The sequence below is a fragment of the Ailuropoda melanoleuca genome, chromosome 7 (genome assembly GCF_002007445.2).
Source record: "Ailuropoda melanoleuca isolate Jingjing chromosome 7, ASM200744v2, whole genome shotgun sequence".
In the NCBI taxonomy this organism is placed as follows: Eukaryota; Metazoa; Chordata; class Mammalia; order Carnivora; family Ursidae; genus Ailuropoda; species Ailuropoda melanoleuca.
This window is the reverse complement of record NC_048224.1, coordinates 75,041,578-75,064,209: the sequence shown is the minus strand read 5'-3', so window position 1 is coordinate 75,064,209 and position 22,632 is coordinate 75,041,578. Positions and strand designations below refer to the sequence as shown.

The window sequence follows — 22,632 nt, the reverse complement described above, 5'->3', positions numbered from 1 at the left end:
TGATATCATGATCAAAAAGGGGATGGAGACCAAAGCTGACTCAAGTCCTCAGTATCATGAAGATGGCAGGCTGCTTAATCAAAACAGGGGACTTAAGAACATACTGAATATGGGACTGGAGATGTAAATTCAGTGTTACATATTCTGTAAAGATGAGAGGCCAGAAAGACATTTACATGGCAGTATCTTTGGTAGATGAGGATATAAGAATAGAGCTCGGAGATAAGAAAAAGAGTGTAAAGCTATCGTGAAACTAAATAAAAATTCCCCAAATATATAAGCTCCACAAAAGCAGGAATGCTATCTGTTTTGTTCACTGTCATATTTCTAGTGCCTACAACAGCGTCTGGAACTCAGTAAATACTCAATTAGTATTTACTATAAGAATGCCATAGAATAGATCCCAGCGAGTGAGCAAGCAAGACAGACACCGCAAGAAGTCAAGAGCCTGATCTTTTTATGTGAATAGTTAGACATAAAAATAAAAAGAAAGTGCAGACAAGAAGAAGAGAAAAGCATTATGAGTCATAAGAAAAATCAATAAAAGAGAATATTACAGAAGTCATAATAGGTGACTTTTAAGACAGGAGGAATGGTGAATTGTGTCATTCTCAGTAGAAATATTTACTTACACCTACCTTACGTGGTTGAAAATCGTATTTCACACAGTGCTGAAAACCTTTTCCTTTAGACTTCAGTGATGTGACTATTAGACAGTTGCCAACAAAGTGAGCAGAGTAACCAACTCCTTTGCTAGTACGAAAACTGTAAAGAAAACTGAGAATAGTATAATATCCTCTGATACAAAGAACTATATATCTAAAAATTATTAAATAAATAATATAAAATATTATCATAAAAATAAAACTCATTTCCCCATAAAGTAGAAGGGGTATTACATGTACCAAATAGAGACTAAACTATAAAAGGTTTAGAACAACTAAAGGAAGAGCTTTAAATTGAGAAAATTGAGGACTACAGAACCTTTTGAAATTTCAACGTAAAATATCACAAATACATAAGAACAAACTAATGGCCAATGAAAGCCTACGAAGTAGATTTCTTTTGCATTCAAGGACCCCTGAAATTAGCAAATACAGGTACCAGCCAGCTACTGTTTCTGAAAACAACTTACTCCCAATTCTATTATATCTTTAAAAATAGCTTACAAATTACAAAAAAAAAAAAAAAGAGAGAGAGAGAGAGAGCACCAAGTTTGATAAATGATGTAGGTAATCAAACGAAGGAGTACATTTTTAGTTAAAAGAAGAAAAAAGATGTGTCTATGAAATACAGTTATTTCCTTCTAAGGGAGCACTCCTCCTAGCTGTGAATTTAAGCACAGTATTGTAAAAATTGTAAATGCTCTGCAAAATAATTGTATTATTGAAATAAATGTATGATCTGCCAAAATGACCATTCTGAAATTCAACACATTTATGTTTGGAAGTTCAGATGTTTGTTTAGAACTCCCTCTCATTACTATTCTTATATAATCTTTCCTAATAGAACTTACAAGCTATTAATAGCTCACACTTTTCTGCACTATTTCTGAGCCAGTCAATGTACAAAAGCGCTTAATTATTCTCTCATTAAATCTGATGTGATAGGTACTACTGTTATCTTCACTTTACAGTTGAAGACAACAAAGCACAGGATAGATAAGTAGTGAAGATAAGACTTAACCCCAGGCAGTCTTATTTCAAAGCATTACAAGTATTAAATGAGTTAATACACTTAGTAAACACTTACAATGCCTGGTACACAGTAAGGCAATCAATGAGTTTGATGTTCTCATTACTGTGCATAATTGGTAAACTAAAATTACCAAGCTCTCAGTCCTTACAGGTCAACCTATCTGAGTTTATCAACCCATTCTGTTAGTTATCTATCAAATAGGGGTGCCTGGGTGGCTCAGTCAGTTAAGCCTCTGCCTTCAGCTCAGGTCACGGGGGTCTGGGATTGAGCCCTGCATCAGGCTCTCCACTCAGCAGGGAGCCTTCTTCTCCTTCTCCCTCTGCCTGCCGCTCTGTCTACTTGTGTGCTCTCTCACTATCGTATGTCAAATAAATAAATAAAATCTTCAAAAAAAAAGTTATCTATCAAATAATTACTTTTATTATTTGACTGTATTTTCTTACATAGTAGTTATCACTAATATTTTTAAAGCATATCTTAATTATGCTCATTGAACAAAGGAAGTAAAAAGGCAAAGTAATGAAATCTGGAAGGAGTTTGTTTTTTGCTCCCCTGGACTGGGAACTTGCATGTCCACTAACAATCCCATAACTAATCTACATTGCTGTGGACTGGACAGAGAAGGTTAGTAAACCTTGACTTTCAAACTGCAATTGGAAAAAAAAAAATAGTGAGGCAGGTTCCCTAAAATCAATAGCAAAAAATGAATAAACTGACATGTGTCTTTATAGTTTTAACATATACAAATATAAATATATGTATACCACACAAACACATACTCATTCTATTTAATGTTGCCTTGATACTGTAACATATTTATAAAAGTGAAATATTTAAGATAAAAGCACTAAAATTAAATATATTACTTACCAATAAAGATAAGGTTTATCCTTATCAACATTAATGTTATTTAATGGATCCATACGAAACCAAGTATTTAGGGTGAAGCCATTCTGATAAGGCCACTTTGCAATAGGAGGCAATGCAATTGCCTACAAGGCAATGAAAAAAGAAAAGTATCAGCTAAAGACAATGTGATAGTAACCAAGGTCAAATATAGCCTTTACAGATCAAAAAACAATGAAAGTATAAATATCAGAAAATCATGGACTTATTCCCAGCTAATGGACTTAGCACTTTCTATATCATCAGGTTTCAACATCCAGTCCACTAGACACTAAATTAGAACTTAAAGATTGCATTAAACTAAAAGATAGAGGAAAGAATTTGAGCCAAGCTGCCCTTCAAGTTTTCTAGATCTACTCTTCCATGAAGAAAAAGACAGGTGATCCAAGAGATCATTTGCTATTATCTCCACAGTAGGACTGAAAGAGCCCTAAATCACACACAGTTGCAAACACTAGTGAACCAAATTACAATGGACGAAAAAGTCTTACAAAAAGAAGAATCTAACCTTGAGTGATAATGAAATAATATTAGTCTTTGGTCTTGCTACAGCTGGTACCAAACACACACCTGAAAGGCTCTAGAATAGCACTTTCCTCAGTTTCACTGTGGACTTCCAATAATTCCGTGGCTAAATAAGGATCTTTATATTATGACCAATCTCTTCAACAAGGTAGTTACCTTTACTGAAAGACATTCTCTTAAATTTAGTATGTAACAGCTAGACTAAATGTTTCAGGGACCTGAAATCGCCCATTTCAAGATGGTACTCCTCAATCTTTGACTCTTACCTTTTATACCAACCAAAGCCTTCTCTACAGTATACACTGTATCTCCAGGCTTTTCCTACTCTTTTTAGCTAATGCCTACAACCTCCCTTAGTCAATGTACAAAAGCTGACTGTACAGTACTGCCTGATGTGAAACCCAGGAACATTTACATTCAAACCATTTGTGCCTGATCTCAACACTCATTTCCTAGATTCCTTACATTTCCTTCTGATCCCATGGTGTTAATGGCATACCCCTTGGGATACCTTTGTGATTTTGGATTTAAGCTGTCTTTATTCTTCTTCCATATTTCCTTCTGAAATATTCTGGTACCCAAAACTGGATGTTCCTCACTGTGTCTGAGTCCACAGGACTCCAAAATCTGTATCCTTCACTGCCCTCTAGTTCAACAGATTCCAAAAGCTATGCTCCTATCTATTTAATTTGCAAAAGAAATAACCCTGATGTTTAGATGGAATGCTTTCAGTAAACTATTTCAGTGAATTAGAAGAATTCACTATTTCCTAAATTAAGCAGACTCATGAAACAAATGATAATCATGAAAGGCAAATCTAAATAGTATATCCATAAAAGTCACAGATCACATAAAATATCATCTAACATTTGTCATTCACCTTTACATAACCCACTCCATAGAATTCCATTCCAAGTTGCTCATATGAAGGCAGCATAGCTCATAGAAAGGCACCTCCACAGCATAAAATATAATTCAGAAATAACCATACTATATATAGTATGGTTATTTCTGAGGAAATGTAAGCAGTGCCATAATTTTAGTGATCCAAAAGCACTGCTATCAACAGTGGTCCAGACAGTATGTACCCGCTTGTAACTATCATGCTCATCCAAAAGTAAATTACCAGAAACACTGTAATAGTAAGGATTTTAAAATCAGCTCCTATCTGATTTTTTCAGTAGTTACAGGGCAGAGATAATACACCTGGAAATAAGCCAATGTGTTACTAAAAAAACAAAACAAAATAAAACACTGATTTAAGGTCAGATAAATTTTAGTTCAGGCTGTGACTCTGCTTTAGAACCTTAACAATGTTACAAGTTGAGGCTCTTTCCACAACTAATTTAATAGCAATAATATCATTTACCTTATATATAACTTCTATGACTCAAAAGAAATAACAGTTGTAGAAGTTCTAGCTTCTTCTTTGCTTCTTCGCCTACATAAACTATATTCCTAATTGATACTACCCTTCATGAAAATGAGTGATACAGGGAAAACCAAGAAAGGAGGAGTGTAAGTCCATCAAAATCGCCTGAACAAAAACAATTCAAACATACACCACTAACAACATGTAAGTAAAATTCTCTGTGTGTGTGTGTGTGTGCATGTATGTGTGTGTAAAATGCATTACATATTAATAGCAAATATTCACAGATTTCTGGTAAATGGATCAAATGTCTAAAAACAGGATGACTTGCAACCCAACTGACGCAATTCAAGCAACTTATTAAAATAGCTTTAACACTCTGTTTTAGCTAATTTTGTTAATTCCATCAGTAAGATAGTAACTTGTTTATATTTCTGTCAAAACACTTGGTTCTTCTTTCTCATCCCTTAAACTGAAATCTGCTAGATGCCAGACCAATAACAGTTCTATAAAGTGTATTAAAATATATGTATATATGCAAATAGAACTATTACATAAATCTGAGAAAACCGGTACCTTCTTAGGGACAGTGACAGTGTTTTCTCTGCTAAGTACCACAATGTACATTTGATTTGAGTTCCACCCTAACAATCTGATACGTAAAATTAACTTTCATCTGGAAAGAGATTTTTAACTTTGCTATTTTTGTTTCACAATTTTGTTGCAATAGAAAATTATAACTTTAAATAAAAGTTAGTAATAAATATTAAAGGAAACAAATAAAATTAGGGGAATGGTTGATGAAATGATATACTACAAGGATGCTTATGCACTAATAATAACCAAAGAGCAAGAAATATTTACATGTTTTACAACTTATATAGTACTTCTATATTAAATAGTGTATTATTTCATTACAGGCTCACAGTAACACTCTTCCATGAGAAAGTACTATTATTTTACATTAAAGTAAGCCAAGAGACATTAAGGGACCAGTCTTCCACAGTAATGAAGTAGAGGATTCAGAAATCAAAATCAGTTCTTCTAGTCAAAATTATACATACTCTCTACAATGTCACAATATAGATAAAAACAATGAAATCAAGCAGACTGAGAAAGTTATATCTTTGAAAAGAACAACAAAATGGATAAACTTCCAGCTAGATTAATCAGGAAAAAAAAATCCAGTATCAAGAATGAAAGAGGAGGCATCACTAAATATCCTACAGACATTAAAAAGGTAAGAAGAGGATATAATGGTAAACTTATACCAATATATTCAACAACTTAGATTAACTGGGCAAATACCTTGGAAGACAAAACTAACAAAGCTTACTTGAAGAAAACAGAAAACCTCCCTACATCCATTAAAGAAATTAAGTTCATAGTTTAAAACCTTCCCACAAAGAAAACTCCAGTTCCAAATAGCTACGATAGTGAATTCCAGCATACATTTTAGAATAAGTAATATCAATTTACATAAACTCTTTAATAGAAAGAAATAAATAGTTCCAAACTCATCATATGAGGAATTACCCTATCACCAAAACAAGAAAAAGGTATTATAGAAAAAGAAAACTGCACCCCCAAATCACTCATAAAAATAATTGCAAAATTTCTTAGCATTAGGTTAGCAAATAAAATCTGTGCTGTATGAAAAGGTTAAAACATAGCAACCAACGAGTTTTTATCCCAGGAACACAAAGGCTAGTTTAACACTTAAATATCAATCATTGTAATTTACTACATTAATAAAGATCAACAAGAAAAACCATATGTTCACATCCATAAAATAAGAAAAAGCATTCGACAGAATTCAACATTAATATCAATATATTGATGATTAAAAAACCTCCCACATAGGAACAGAAACAAAAGATATTTAAGACTTTATGCTAAAAATTGCAAAACACTGAAAAATCACAGAAAACTAAATAAAGGAAGAGATATATTGTGTTCGTCAACTGGAAGACTCAATAATCTTCCCTGCAAACTGTTCTACAGATTTAACACAATACAATCTAAATCCCAGTAAGCATTTTATAAATCTGACAAATTTATTCACAACATGTACTGAAATACTATCTAGAATAGCCAAAATTATTTGAAAATGAAGAACAAAGTTGGAGTACTTACACGACCTGATTTTAAGAACTACTTACTATACAGCTACGAAAATGAAGACGATCCGATATTGGCATAAAAGCAAAAACAGAGGACAAAGGAACCAAACAGAGTTCAGAAACAAACCCACACAAACACAGCTAGATAGTTTTCAAGAAAGGTGCCAAGGTAACCCAATGTCAAAGGACTGTCTCTTTAACAAATGGTCATGAAACAATTCAATATTCATATGCAAAACAAACAAAAAGTTTAATCTCCAACCTTCCCTCATATCATATTTTTAAAATTCACACAAAGAGAATCATAGACCTAAATATAAGAGCTAAAACAAAAGAATTCTTAGTAGAAAGCATAAAAAAAAATGTTATGACCTTGGTTTATACTGATTTCTTAGATTACAAAGCATATTCCATAAAAAAAGTTTAATTGAACTTCATCAAAATTAAAGTCTGTTTGCTTTAAGAAATACTGTTAAGAAAGTAAAAGAAAAGCCAGATTGGGAAAAAATATTTGATAATTATCCATGTGACAAAATAACTTATACCCCAAATACATAATGAACTCTTTAAGATAATAAAACCAACTTTTTTAACTGAACAAAGATTTGAACACAAATATCACAAACATGTAAAAGCAACCAATGAACACATGAAAAATGCTCAATAGCATCAGTCATTAGGGCAATACAAAATTATAACTACAATAAGGTACCATTAGATAACCACTTAAATGCCTCAAATTAAAAAGAGGGACATTGTCCAGGATGCAGATCAACTGGAATTCTCATATACTGTCAAGGAGAATTCAAAATTTTCCACTATGGAAAGCAATCTGCCTGTTTCTCGTGAAATGAAGCACACACTTAGCATAAAATCTAGCAACTTCACTCATGTTTTTACTTAAGAGATGAGAAAACATGCCCACAGAAGATCTATGTTCAAATGATCAGAGCAGTTTTATTTACAATAGCCAGAAACCAAAAACTCAAATAGTGAGTTGGATAAACTAGTGAATGGATAAACTGTAGCATATCCATAAAATGTAACAAAACTCAGAATAAAAAGGAACAGAATAAACTACTGGTAAGCTACAACATGGGTAACCTCAAAAGCATTATGGTAAATGAAAGAAGCCTGACAGAAAAGACTATACACTGTACGATTTTACTTATATGAAATTCTAGAAAAGGCAAAATCATAAAAACACAAAATAAATCTGAGACTGCAAGGACAGGGGCTGGGGAGAGGGGACTGGTTTCAAAGAGACACAGGGAACTTTAGGAAACGAGGAATTGTTGAAAATCATGACTGTGGTGGTAATTATGAACTTTAAAACTCATCAAATTGTACTTTTAAATTGGTGAATCTTATGTGAATTATACCTTAACAGAGCTGAATTAAAAATAAATAAATAAAAATAAACACATGTATTTAAAACTTACCGCAGCACTACAACCAGGGAAATTGAAAAAAGTATCAGGACCATGTCTTTGCGGCATCTGATTAAGAACTGATAATAATTTTACTGCATGTCTTGGCTAAGGAAACAAGAAAAAGAACTGTCACCATACAACTTTAGCAAAAATACCTAATGTATCATGTTAGATGCTAGATTGTTTTCTAACTAGAGAGAAATTAATTTCACATCATTTACTAAGCTCTTTAAGGAGAACGATTTCCATTACAAATTCAAGTTTATAGCTCTCTAGAGACAAATTGTTGAACATTAAGTATTAATGCACCAATATTGAATACTTTTCCCTCTGCCCACAGCTTACCCAGATTCCACTTTCTCCTCGAAGCATGCTGAACAAAAGCTTCAACTCCTTGACAGTGATGCTGTAGCTGGCAAGAACCCCCAACATATCAACTAGAAGATCTTCAAAGGAAAATAAAGTTATTCTGAACTCTAGTCATGAGCTGCCATCTGTCAAGGTAATACACTTTTTGAAAGAGCAAAAGTTATCAATTCTCATTTCTACATACATATTTATCTAAATGTCCTCATGAATAGTCAATTCTAATTAACAATTTTTAAGTCCTCAGACAGCCAAAAACATTATATTTGAATTTGAGGATTTTTCCCCATCAGATTTACCATTATAATTAAGTTTCCTTAGCAAATATAAAAATAGATTTTATAAATTCCCAGAATACACACACACATATACACCAACTGTATGCAGGGAAAGGAAAGCAAAAATACTCAAAGGTACAATGATTTAATGTTGTAAATCGGTTATTTATAAAAAAGTGAGACTTGACCATATTTTACTTTAGAATTATCTATTCTTAATAAAATATATACTTGAAATATTCCTTGCCCCATTAACAACAATTTTGAGCATTTACTCCTTGCCTGGCATTATTTCAAGTGATTCACAGTTATTAACTACACAAATCCTCATAACAAGCCTATGAAGTAAGTACTATTATTAAACACTTCCGAAAATGAAGAAAGTGAGACATAAATAACCTAATCACCTTGCCCAAAAACACACTCTATCTTCTAAGTGGTAGGGTCAGGATTAAAACCTAGGCAGTGTGGCTCCAGAGCCCTCTCTGTTACCTAATAGTCTCTAAATCAAAGTATGATTTTAACACGTTACTAGTGATATCCATTCTGTTCATGTGTTTATGTGCATATGAGAGACACATCAGCTCACCAGATAATAGGAAAATTATACATTTAATCTCTTGGCCTTGATTTCTTTCTCATGTAGACATTGTGAGTAGTACCTCTATCAATCGTTCTTTGTAAGAAATTAAACATCTAAATATTTATACTTCATTTTTTCGATTTCTAAAGCACTTCCTAAGGATTAAAGATGCTACACAAATTATTACAATCAATCCACATACACATTCTAAATAATTTATCATCAATTAATTTAAAAAGCAAGTTAGAATAAGTTTAAATAGTTACTAATGTATAATATATATTATCAAATATCACAAATTAACACCTAGAATTTGAGACTTTAAAAATATTTATTATGTATCTATTTCAAAATAGAAATTTAATATGGTTATTTTCATCAACAAATAACTGAATAATCTTACTTAATGCCACAGTAAGTAAGCAATCCCTATGATTAAATTGTGACTATTGATATGCCATTTTTGAGAGAGATCTTTTAATGAAATAAAATGTTTCATCATTCAATAAAAAAGTTTATAGTTACTACATTTTAGTCAGAAGATCTGTTTTTAAGAAAAAATTCTAGATAGAAATTAAGCATCTTAAAACCCTAAGTTAGTAAGAAGTAGTTTCAAGCAATTAGCTGCAACGGCAAATTCACAGATTTCTTATACATTTACCTACAAATACTTTCCTAAAAAATTAAACTTATTTTTCCAAACCTTTATCTAATCTTATATGTGTGTCACAAAAAGTAATCTATTAAATTTGTATTTAATTACATAATTATTAAAATTTCTTATTTATTGTACATATAACCAAGTAGTTCAGTTTAATTTTATTATAACAGGTGTTTTTTTCTGGACAAAATTTTTAAAGGAGAAAAAATACTCAGACTATGAAATTCTCTTTTCAATTTAGATAGGTATTTAACTACCTTCTAGTAATACCTACACCTTAGTAAGTGAAAAGTGCCTCTTTGAACTTAACAAGCTATAAATATTCAGAGTGAAAACTTAGTAGTGTTTTTTGGTGCTTCATTAGTATGTTATCTAAATTTTATTTTCTCTGCTAAAATGTACGGTAGAGGTATTTTTCTGATGTTTAGTCAATGATAAAATAACAAAAAGTGAAAGTTTTGTGTTACCAATATTATTATTATTGAGAAGCAAAGATAAGAGAATTAGGAGCTTTATATAATGGAAAACATGAACATATGAACTTTTGCAGTACTAATCAAGCTTACTATCATCTTATATCTCAAAGCTCATGAATTATGTACCAGTAAATTACTAAGTATGTAATTGTGGCTCATTTTCTAAAGTGCACTTTATAAAGTGGTAGCCACTTTATTTCAAAAAACAAAAAAAACTTCAGGACTAAACCCAGATATAAGTACTCAAAGATCGCATGATGTTCTATACAACATGTAAGCACCAAACATACAAGCTTATGCAAATAAACTCCTGTTAAACAATGCTAGAATTTACAGAATGGTTTACAGATGGTACATATCATCATTAAAAGGATGTTTTAAATTTGAATTTCATTTTTCATCAATTTAACCATTAACAGCCAGTATAGAGAATGCTAAATCACTCTAGAGATAGATGCCACCTTGAAAGCAATTAGAAATGATTCTAATATACTCTATTAGAAAAACAAAAATGTTTAAATATTGTTTAAAAGACATTTTCTTTAAATTATTCTTCACTCCATTATTTCTTAATGTTTTGTTCTAATATTAAAATTATGCATAAATCAAAATATGAGAGAGGATTCTCTGGTGTCTGATACTTTTAAGGTTCAGGTATGATACTGTGAGGAGTCATATTAGCACCTTTAAAATCATGAAGACCCTTTTATAAAATTAGAAGAGACTTATGCTGAAGAGTCATGGCTTAAAAGAATCAACATTTTAAACTCTAAACTTATTCTCTGGGAATAATGTTGCTCTGGGACCATCTTTCAAAACATTTCTACTGAAGTGCATCTAACAACAAAGGAGGATGAACTTGCAGGGAGATAAAGGATTGGCAATGAATAATCACAGATTTCAAAGTTATCTGAAATAACACATAACAAGCACAAAACTTAGTATTTTTATCTTGAAATTCCATGGCAATTTTATTTTCTATTCTCTATCTGTTTATTTTAATACAAAAGTTTCTCTAAAAAATATCAAAGTAAAATGGACATTTCCTAAAAATTCAAATGCTTATTCTAAGGATATTAGTTCCTCCTGTCATAGTTCCATATATGCCAAACTGAAAAGCATGGAGCTTGAAGAAGTTGGTAAAATGCTCACTATACAGAACTGTAATACATACTGTAAAATTTTAATTATGTAAAGTTTAACTAAGTACTATGTAAAAAGGTACTGTTTATTTTTCTGATAGATTTTGTTGCTATTTATTCCACGTAATTGACATTTTCTAAAACCTGGAAAAGCAAAATCAGTAATTATGTTTATCTAATAAAGAAGAAGGTTTCTTCCATTCTTCAAGTTTTTCCTTAATATACAAGGGCAATTTTCCAAACATTTCTATCTATTTTAACTCAAGTTAGCTTCAACAAATCTATATTACCAATGGAATATAAAGAGAAGTACGTGAATCTTTATAAACATTTAAAGTACATTAACCTGTCAGATAACCTCATACCTGCTATCATGTCATCTACAGCACTCATTTTCAGCAATACTTGTTCAATTAGCCCAACTTCTGTGCTAGTCTGTAAATTCCGAACACTTTTTCGTAAAATGGCTGTAAACATGCTCCATATTTCTGCTTGACATGTTACATCACAATGCTCCAAAAGCTCTGTCATGCATGTTATACTCTCAGCATCCTGGATAATAAAGTTCATCTCCAAGTCAAATTCTCCGCCAACCAGCTGAAAATAAACAAAAAGAATGATAACATCAGAGATTATTTATAACAATAAAATAAAAATAATAAAATAATTCAACTAGCAGGATAGCACAGCTACTCTAAAAAATTTCAAGTCTTCTGGTCTAAAATGACTTTTGATAAAAATTTGAAAGCTACAGCTACAGGTGCTGTAAGAATGAAAACTAGCAAAGTCTAGTTTTTTAAAAATTGAAATAGGCAATTTCAAATGAAGTAGAGCAAAATGGTGCATATAACTACTGGGTAGGATTCAGGACAAATTCCTATAAAAAAGAATTTGGATCCAAAAAGGGATAATCATTAGAAAATGCAGAATTCACTAAGAATAAATTTTAAGACATGAAGTTTATTTTCTTTTGTGATATTACTATACTGACAAAGTAGACGTAACAGAAAAGAAAAAAAAAAGGGCCTAATCTCCATGTACAGAAGATAAAGATATAAGAAACTGATGCTAGCAAACTTATAGTAAAAGTTGAAATGATAGAATCAATTTTTTTAAAATGTTTAAAAGAAATATACCTAGTATCTTATAACACTTTAAAAAATGTGAATTAATATACAAAGATGATTTAATAGCAATGTATTTGACTTGTGGCATTATGTCAAGTGAGTCAAAAGTATTACTGTCCCTCCCAAATGCTACTTTTGGTACAGTGATAGACAATACACATAGAATAAAAGATACAATGATATTCTTATTCTCTATTGATCAAATCACATATGATGTATTAAAAGTACCATTCTTAAAGAAGAACACTGAAAAACTAGATCTCTTTCTGGTCTAAAAAATAGAAAATTTAGGAAGAAAATAATAGCCATATACAAAATACCTGCAAATTTGAAGTCATACATCCATTATTCATTCATTCAATAAATATTTTATTTATTTATTTATTTTAAAGATTTTTTTTCTTTATTTATTTGAAAGAGATAGACAGCCAGCGAGAGAGGGAACACAAGCAGGGGAAGTGGGAGAGGAAGAAGCAGGCTCCCAGTGGAGGAGTCTGATGTGGGACTCGATCCTGGAACGCCAGGATCATGCCCTGAACCGAAGGCAGACGCCCAACGACTGCGCTACCCAGGTGCCCCTAAATATTTTATGTATTAAAGACTAAAAATTACTGTTCTAGGAACTAGTGATATATATATCTGTAAACAAGAAAAGGCCTGTGCACTAATAGTGTTAAATTCCAGAAATAAAGATGCATATATGTATGTATACTCTGCCTTATCCCCCCAAAAGTTGAAATTGGTTCATAAGTTACAAAAAGCATAAAAGAAGACATAAACTGTAAGTAGTTAAGAAAATGGAAATAAAGGAAAAATAAGATTAGGGGCAGATCGGTACCAGAAATTAGATTCAAGAAGAAATTTTTATCAAAGAATAATGTTCATTAATATGGGTAGATGACCACATGCTACGGGATAAATACAATTAATATTAATAATAATAATAATACCATCAGGTAAAATTATATACATTTAGTACTATTCTAAGAGCTTTTCATAGATTAATTTAATTCTCAAACAACAACTTATGAGAAAGGACATATTATCATCTTCATTTTACAGATAAGGAAGAATAAGCACAGAAAATTTAACTTGGAAAAGATCACAAAACTAGTAGACAGAGGATCCAGGATCAAAACCCAATGTCTGTCCTCATACAACTCCATACATGCAATAAAATCTCATTTAAGAATATTTTTAAGTCTTCTGAAATTTTAGAATTTAAAAACAAAATATTCCCAAATTTTAAAATTATACTCTGTATTTTTCTCTGTAAACAGCTCAAAAACTCAACTTTATGAGAAACTAGCCCTCATCCTAACTTCTGACCCTTTTTTTTTTGACCTAGATATTCTCTCAGATTAAAGGCTATATGAAAAAACTTCAACTCCTCCTCCTATTTCTGTCTTATTAACAAAAATAGCTACTAGAATGGTTAAGAGATTGTTTCTGAATTCAGACTTCCTGGACTCAGATTTTGGCTATACCACTTGCTGTGTGACCTTAATGACTCTACTTCTCTAAGTCTCAGTTACTTCATCTAAATATGGAAATAAGGGGCGCCTGGGTGGCACAGAGGTTGAACATCTGCCTTAGGCTCAGGGCGTGATCCCGGCATTATGGAATCGAGCCCCACGTCAGGCTCCTCCACTGTGAGCCTGCTTCTTCCTCTCCCACTCCCCCTGCTTGTGTTCCCTCTCTCGCTGGCTGTCTCTGTCTCTGTCAAATAAATAAATAAAATGTTTAAAAAAAAATAAGTATGGAAATAAAAGTTCCTATCTAACAGTGTTGTAGTTATGAGGATTAAATAAAGTGATTGGGTTTAACCACTTAGGAACAAAGTTAGCCATCCTGCTAGCATTCAGTTAAGGTCAGCTATTACCAGTTCTCTTATGACCCCAACTCTGAGCTAAACAAACAAACAAAAAAAAGTAGTCATCTGATCACATATGCCTGAAGTACCATGAAACAGCTAGCTGAAGCCTTATGTTTCCAGCAAATGTTAAACTATTGTGGATCATGTACTCTCTTAGATATTAATTGTAGACCTATGAGAACCAACTCGAGCATCTTTTCACCATACCATGGTCTTACCAAAGAACTGCTTACTTTTCCACTATTACACGTCCAATTGACTTGGGTCACTACTATGAACCCTGCAGACCAGTGGTTAGTAACTCAGAAGAGGTGCTCTAAAAGGGAACCATATAGAGGGAAAAACAACAACAACAACAACCAGTTTGAAAATCAATGATGTGGACACTTGATGACTGAACTAATAGAAGTAGATACTTAGGTTTAAGCCTATGAGCCTCTGAATAAATGTGTTTAAGAATTAGTATATACTAAAATGGGAGAACACTGAAGAATTTTTTAGACTGATCTCCTAAATGAATTGTAAGTATTTCTGTAGAGTCTGGCATAACCAACAACCATTATGTAATGTGTAAATAACAGAGATGGGCTCAGTGGGAAGGAAAAAAAAATAGTCTGCTTTTAAAGGAATCAACAATTAGTATGTGTAATTCTAACAATCAGCCTCTGTTATGGGAAGCTTACGGTTCCATCTTTCACAGTCAAAAAACAATGCTCCTTTCTATATATCATTTAATCACAAAAGAGTAGAGTACAGTTTGGATCTCTGGTTTCTTTGCCAGAAGCTGTAAAAATATTTATTGTAGATGTTGTACAGTAGGCCTGTATTTTCAGATGGTCTTTCTAACCTTTACTATAATTTTTAATACGTTAGTGTTAATAAGGCTAAATGCTTACAAAACTATCATTCCAAGATTAGAGAAATATTTATTCCCTACTTATAAATGAGTGGTTCAATATTTACCAACTAAGGTACGTAAGAAAAAGTATAAACAATTGGCTTTCATTATTTAAATTATTCTCTAACTAAAGTCTATGAGGAAAATGCATAAAGTGAAAATAAATGAGATTAAGCAGCATGAACAAGGTCACTTATAAGTAAAGTGACAGATCCAGGATTCTACTCTAGATTGAAAAATGAACCTAAATGCCTTCCTATGAATTCTGACTTTAGACTTAAAAAAAAAATAGAAATGAGATGTGTCAGAGATCTACAAAGAAATCAGTGTTTTATGAACTGTGTATGGGATAAAAAGGAGAAAATAAAAGAGATTTATAAATCAATTAAGACTTCCTGTAAATCTGAATGTGTCATTGTAATACTCTATTTGCACCCTTAAGGGAATTCTTTTCTTCCAGGCCTCTTCCTTAAAATTCTAAAAGGTATTGTCACTACAAGAAAAGTGGTCCACAATGGGGCTTCCTACCCAAGAACTGCTCATAGAGGAATTTATATAAAATAAATATCATAGGTGAGCTTTTTAAATGAAATGACTCTTATTTATATAAATAAAATTTACTATATAAAAACTTAGAATATAAAATGCTGACTTGAAAAATATTATCTTCTGAAAGGCTAGGTTTGTAATTACTAGCAATTTAAGTATCTTTTATTTCTTAAATATAGAGCTTTTATTTTTTTATACTCAAAATTATCCTTTATTTTTATTTTTTATAATTTTTTATTATGTTAGTCACCATACAGTACATCCTTAGTTTTTGATGTAATGTTCCATGATTCATTATTTGCGTATAACACCCTGCACCATGCAACATGTGCCCTCCTTAATACCTATCACCGGCCTATCCCAATCCCCCACCCCCTCCCCTCTGAAGCTCTCAGTTTGTTTCCCAGAGTCCATAGTTTCTCATGGTTCATCTCCCCCTTCTGTTTATCCCCCTTCATTCTTCCCTTCCTCCTCCTACATATCTTCGTGCTATTTCTTATGTTCCATAAATGAGTGAAACCATATGGTAATTGTCTTTCTCTCCTTGACTTATTTCACTCAGCATTATCTCCTCCAGTCCCGTCCATGTTGCTGCAAATGTTGGGTAATTGTTCTTTCTGATGGCTGAGTAATATTCCATTGCATATATGGACCACATATTCTTAATCCAGTCATCTGTTGAAGGGCATCTCAGCTCCTTCCACAATTTAGCTATTGTGGACAATGCTGCTATGAACATTGGGGTGCATATGGCCCTTCTCTTCACTACGTCTGTATCTTTGGGGTAAATACCCAGTAGCGCAATCGCTGGATCATGGGGTAGCTCTATTTTTAAATTTTTAAGGGACCTCCACACTGTTTTCCAAAGTGGCTGTACCAACTTGCATTCCTACCAACAGTGTAAGAGGGATCCCCTTTCTCTACATCCTCTCCAACATTTGTTGTTTCTTGCCTTGTCAATTTTTGCCATTCTACCAGGCGTAAGGTGGTATCTCCAGGTGCTTTTGATTTGAATTTCCCTGATGGCTAATGATTTTGAACATTTTTTCGTGTGTCTGTTAGCCATTTGTATGTCTTCATTGGAAAAGTGTCTGTTCATATCTTCTGCCCATTTTTTGATTTGATTATTTGTTTCTCATGTGTTGAGTTTGAGAAGTTCTTTGTAGATCTTGGATACCAGTCTATTATCTGTAGTGTCATTTGCAAATATCTTCTACCATTCCGTGGGCTGCCTCTTAGTTTTTTTGACTGTTTCCTTAAATGCCTTTATTTTGAAATCTTAGATTATTAGTTAGAATCATATGGGATAATTCTTTTTCAATAATTAGATCAGATTGGACAATTATTAACCATTTGGATTTCTTTGCAACTTACCCTTCTGGATAAATTCTAAACTAGATAACACTGCCTATAAAGACAGAATTTAACACCACAGCTCCAGCTTCCTCTACTTCCCATTTGCTAGCTACTGTCATAGGAACATTTCTGCACTGCACATCTCTCACTTCATCTAAAATTTTTCATAAATGTTATTCCCTATACATGACATAGAGGTCTCTTCCAATCTTTAAATTTGTTAACTTCCAATAAGCCTCCAAATATTAGTTTAGATACCACTTAATCCAGAAAGCCTTCCCAGAGCCCACAAAGATGGCTTTTCTCTGAATTCCCATTACAACCCATGCACGCCATAGCAATCATTGCATGATACCACAGATGTTCAGGTATCTTTCTATCCCCCACATTACAATAAGCTCTGTAAGGGTAAGCACCATTTCTGTCTAACTATCCACTATATCTACATCTCTAGCACAGTGCCAAGCCCATGAAAATTATTCAGTGTTTAACATGGAATGGGAAGATGGCAAGATGGGAGTTCAGGAGGGAGGGAAAGAGAGTCTAATCCATGGCCAGTCACCAAGTTGTAAGACAGACTATTCAAGTTTTCTCCTTCAGCAATGAATTGCTCTTATTGCCATATAATTTTTTAATGTTCCAGTAGGGATTACAAAGCCAGAGATGTTTTCGCATTCCTGATTATACTTTCAGTTGCCTTACCTTTTCTTCTATTATTACTTGGAAAATATATAAGGTTTAACAAGTAAAATTCAGAAGACTTGTTCCCTTGAATTAGTAAAGCACTAAGTATACTACATACAGTTTTTAGTTGTTAAAATCAGGCTGAATTGTATTTCCACTTCCAGTTTCTATATTCAAGTGAAATCAGTTTACAACATCTTCTTTTGAAAAATAATGACATCACCAAAAAATGGTAGAATGGGCAACTCCAGGTCTATGCTCTCCCTAAAAAACCAATAAGCTGGCCAAAATTGTCAAAATCAACTTCTGAAAAACTCTGAAATTAACACAAAAATGTACACGAACCAGGGGAAGACTTAGTGAAGAAGAAGCTATTGTTCATGGTAAACAACACTGTCTGACCTATAATCCCCCAAACCCTGGAGGGCAACAGTCATGAGGACAGCATCCTGCAAAAGTTCTAGAAGAACTGCTTTCTAGTTCCAGAGGAAGCAGTAGGAACCTTTTGTGGGTCTCAATCAATCTGGCAGCTCTCTCAAGAACAGGTGTAAAGAATTGCCTTTATTTCACCAAACTTAGAACACTTCTGCTGAAGCATTTAAAGGCACAGATATTAGTTGCAGAAGCCTGAGCTAGAGACAACACTTGGGACAAGCAATAAACAGACCTGGAAGCCTGGGAAGAAAGATGTGGGGAAAGAAAGATAAGGTCTTTATACCCACACATACCCAGGGTAGATGGCACATTTAGAAAAAGCCTAAAAGCCTAAAAAACCCTAAGCTTTCACCTGGAACTGGCCTTTAGATTCTACACAAGCAGGAAGTAAAAGCTAGGAGAGAGCTATAAACAGCCTGACAAAGCATTGCAGGAGTGCCCCAAAAGAGCAAATCGGCAAAGAAAGGAAGAGTACTTTTTGATTTTTCATTTTTTCTTTTCTTGACTCAAGGCATTTAAGATAAATGTGTCAAAACATCAGCTGAGGGGCACCTGGGTGACTCAGTAGGTTAAGTGTCTGCCTTTGGTTCAGGTCATGATCCCAGTGTCCTGGGATCAAGCCCCCACATGGGGCTCCCTGCTCCGTGGGAAGTCTGCTTCTCCCTCTTCCTCTTCCCCTCCCCCCCAGCTCATGCTTTCAGAGTCTCTCTCTCTCTCATTCTCCTCCCTCCCTCAAATAAAATCTTTAAAAAGAAAAAAAATCAGCTGACCACCAAACAAACAGAACTTCAATGGCTACACACAACAGAGTACAGACTTAGAAACATATTTTAGAAGATCACTAAGCAAACAACCCAAAACAGCAACAACAAACACAAAGAAAAAGAAAGAACATAATTTCCAGCATTTCCACATGACAATATTCAAAATGTCCATTCTTCAACAAAAAAATTATGAGACATACAAAGAAACAAAAAATATGGCCCATCTAAATATTTTCTAAAGAGAAAATATTAATTTAATCAAACTTTGATAACTACATTTGTCTTATCTCCTTCCTCTACTCTGTCCTCCTGTTTACATTTTGTTTCCTTCCTCTTACTATACAGATGTCTTTTCCTATAAGCCAATCAAATTACTTGTAGAAGCAGATACAATCTAAATTTTTAAGGTATTGAATTATCAAGCTCTAAAGAAGAAATCTTTGAGATTAACTTTTATCTGTAATATTACAAAGAAATAAAGTGCAAACATGATAATTAAGAATGACCATTATGTGAACACTTATGTCCTGAGTAATTTATGTGTATAGTCTCATTTAATTCTCACAATTTTGTAAGATAGCATCTCAAACAAGGAAATTGAGATTAGCCTAAGTTAAGTAACCAGTCCAAGGTTCCAAAGCTAGTATCAGCATCAGTATTTGTCTTGTCTTGTCAATTTTATATAGAATTAAGAAGTATTCAAAAACTAGAGAGACCACCCCCAACACATAAATATGTACCTTCATCAGTCATCTAATCTTCAAGATCTGCTACATGCATTATAAATGAATTTCAGATAAATTTTTAGTACGTACCAGGAAAAAACTTCATAACTTGGACATGAACATAATAAAAGTTCATGATCCTAAACCCAGCTGAGAAACCAAGGCACGAAAAATAGAAAAATACTTGTTTGTTTCCTATTTCTTTCACAATAGTCCTCTCTACAAGTAATTCATATTGGTAATCCTTCTATGGTATAGAAATAACTATACTCAAGAGCATAACAAATGTTGCTACAAATATAGTCCATAAAAACTCTAGGGAATGGAGAAGAAAACAAAGTGAGTGACTTTTATACAATAAGTGCCTTCTTTAAAATATATCTAAAACAACATACAGTTTATCAAACGTGGTATAATCACTTTTATAATTACTTAATAAGATTATAACAAACAGATGATAATTACACCTGGCTGCTAGCCGCCAACCAATGAATAAAAGGAAGTAAAAATTAAAAGTCTTAATTGCCAAACTATTATATACTTTTGAATTTTAACTCTAAGCCTCTAAACCTAATACTGAAAACCCTAATCTATCTCATAAATAAAAACAAAATAAAAACTTCTGCAGACAAATAAAAGCTGAGAGAATTCACTGCCAGCAGACTTTTACTACAAGAACTGTTAAAGTAAGTTCTTCCAGTAGAAGGAAAATGATACCACATGGAAATATGAAATGACAAGAAAACTGAGGAATTCCAAAATTGTTAAGTCTGTTGTTAAATACAAAAGACATTTTTTTCCCTCATTTTGAAACTCTTTAAAAGATAACTATCAAAACTAGCAACAATGTATTATGGGATTTACAAACATCTAGAAGTAAAAACAATGACTGCAAGAGCATGAAGGACAGCAGAGGAAGAAATTTAAGTATACTTTTAAAAGTTTCTTACCATATACCGGAAGTGATATATTATTTGAAGACAGAAAATGATAAGTTCATAATGTATATTCTAAACTCTAGGAAACACTAAATATAAAAAAGAAACAATATCAAAAACCTTAACAGACACCTCAGTGAAGAAGATACACAGATGACAAAAAAGCATATAAGATGTTCCATACATCATATGTCATCAGGGAAATATAAATTATACAACAAGATATCACTACACACCTATTAGAATGGCCAAAATCCAGTACACATTAACAGTATCAAATGCTGCAAGGATGTGGAGCAACAGGAACTCTCATTTATCGCTGATGGAATACAAAATGGTACAGCCACTTTGGAAGACAGGTTGGTGGTTTCTAACAAAACTAAACATGATCTTACCATATGATCCAGCAATTGCACTCATTGGTATTCACTCAAAGGAGCTGACAACTTAGGTTCATGCAAAATTCTGCACACTGATGTTTATAGAAGCTTTTTTAATAATTTCCAAAACTCAGAAGCAACCAAGATGACCTTCAGTAAGTGAATGGATAGACTTTGGTACATCCAGACAATGGACTATTATTGTGCACTACAATGAAATGAGCTATCAAGCTATAAGATGTGGAGGAACCTTAATTGCATTTCACTAAGTGAAAGAAGCCAATCTGAAGAGGCTGTATACTGTATGATTCTAACTATATGACATTCTGGAAAAGGCAAAACTATGGAGACAATAAAAAGATCAGTGATTGCCAGCAGTTGGTGAAAGGACATATGAATGGGTGGAGCACAGAGGATTTTTAGAGCAGTGAAAATACTTTGCATGGTTTATATGGTGGATACATGTCTTTATACATTTGTCAAATCCATAGAATGTTTAACACCAAGAGTGAGCCACTCTTTTTTTTAAAAGAAGGAACACTTCCAAACTGATTTTATGAGCCAACAGTACCACAATAATAAAACCAGAGAAACTATCAGAGAAAGAAAACTACAGCCAAATAATCCTCTGAAAATAGACACAATCTTAACAAAATATATTTCAAATCAAATAAACAAAGAACCTTAACAAAATATATAGCAAATCAAATACAGCAACATGTTGACAACAACAACAAAATTGTACATCATGACTAAGTACATTTTATCCCAGGAATACGGGTGAGCTTACCGATCAAAAAATCGAACAGTGTAATTCACCTTATCAACAGACTAAAAAAACAAAAACCATCTGATCATCTCAAAAGGTACACAAAATTATTTGACAAAATTGAAAAGTAGTCATTACAAAAACTTTCAGCAAACTAAGAATGTAAAGGAACACCCACAAACTGACAAAAGTCATCTATGAAAACACAGCTAACATCATATTTGAGGCTGAATAATTGCATGCTTTTCAGAAATAAGGCAAGGATATCCTCCTCTCCAACCACTTCGATTCAGCATTATACTAGATGTTCAAGGCAATGCAAAATGTCAAGAAAAGTAAATATGTAAGACATACATATTGGAAAAGAAAAAGTAAAATTATATTTATTCACAAACCTCAGAATCATTTACATAGGAACTCCTAAGAAATCAACTTAAAACTTCTCAAATTAATAAAGAATTTTACTAGTCTCAGGATTTAAGATCTGTACACATAAATCTATTATATTTCTCTATATTAACAAAGAATAATTAGAATAAATTAAAGCCAAAACCAGTAAAATAGCATA

General features: G+C 32.8%; 1 protein-coding gene across 5 annotated transcripts in view; it reads right to left on the bottom strand.

Annotated features, from left to right (window-relative positions):
• Nucleotides 1–22,632, bottom strand: part of NBEA (neurobeachin) — a 651,237-nt gene that overhangs the window by 569,770 nt on the left and 58,835 nt on the right. For all 5 annotated transcript variants that reach the window (XM_034665060.1, XM_034665062.1, XM_034665064.1 and 2 more), the window contains exons 2-6: nucleotides 11,929–12,160; nucleotides 8,403–8,503; nucleotides 8,067–8,162; nucleotides 2,569–2,690; nucleotides 639–765 (exon numbers count right to left, since the gene is read on the bottom strand). In XM_034665060.1, the coding sequence (XP_034520951.1) occupies nucleotides 639–765; nucleotides 2,569–2,690; nucleotides 8,067–8,162; nucleotides 8,403–8,503; nucleotides 11,929–12,160 (678 nt within the window). The remainder of the gene's footprint in view (nucleotides 1–638; nucleotides 766–2,568; nucleotides 2,691–8,066; nucleotides 8,163–8,402; nucleotides 8,504–11,928; nucleotides 12,161–22,632) is intronic.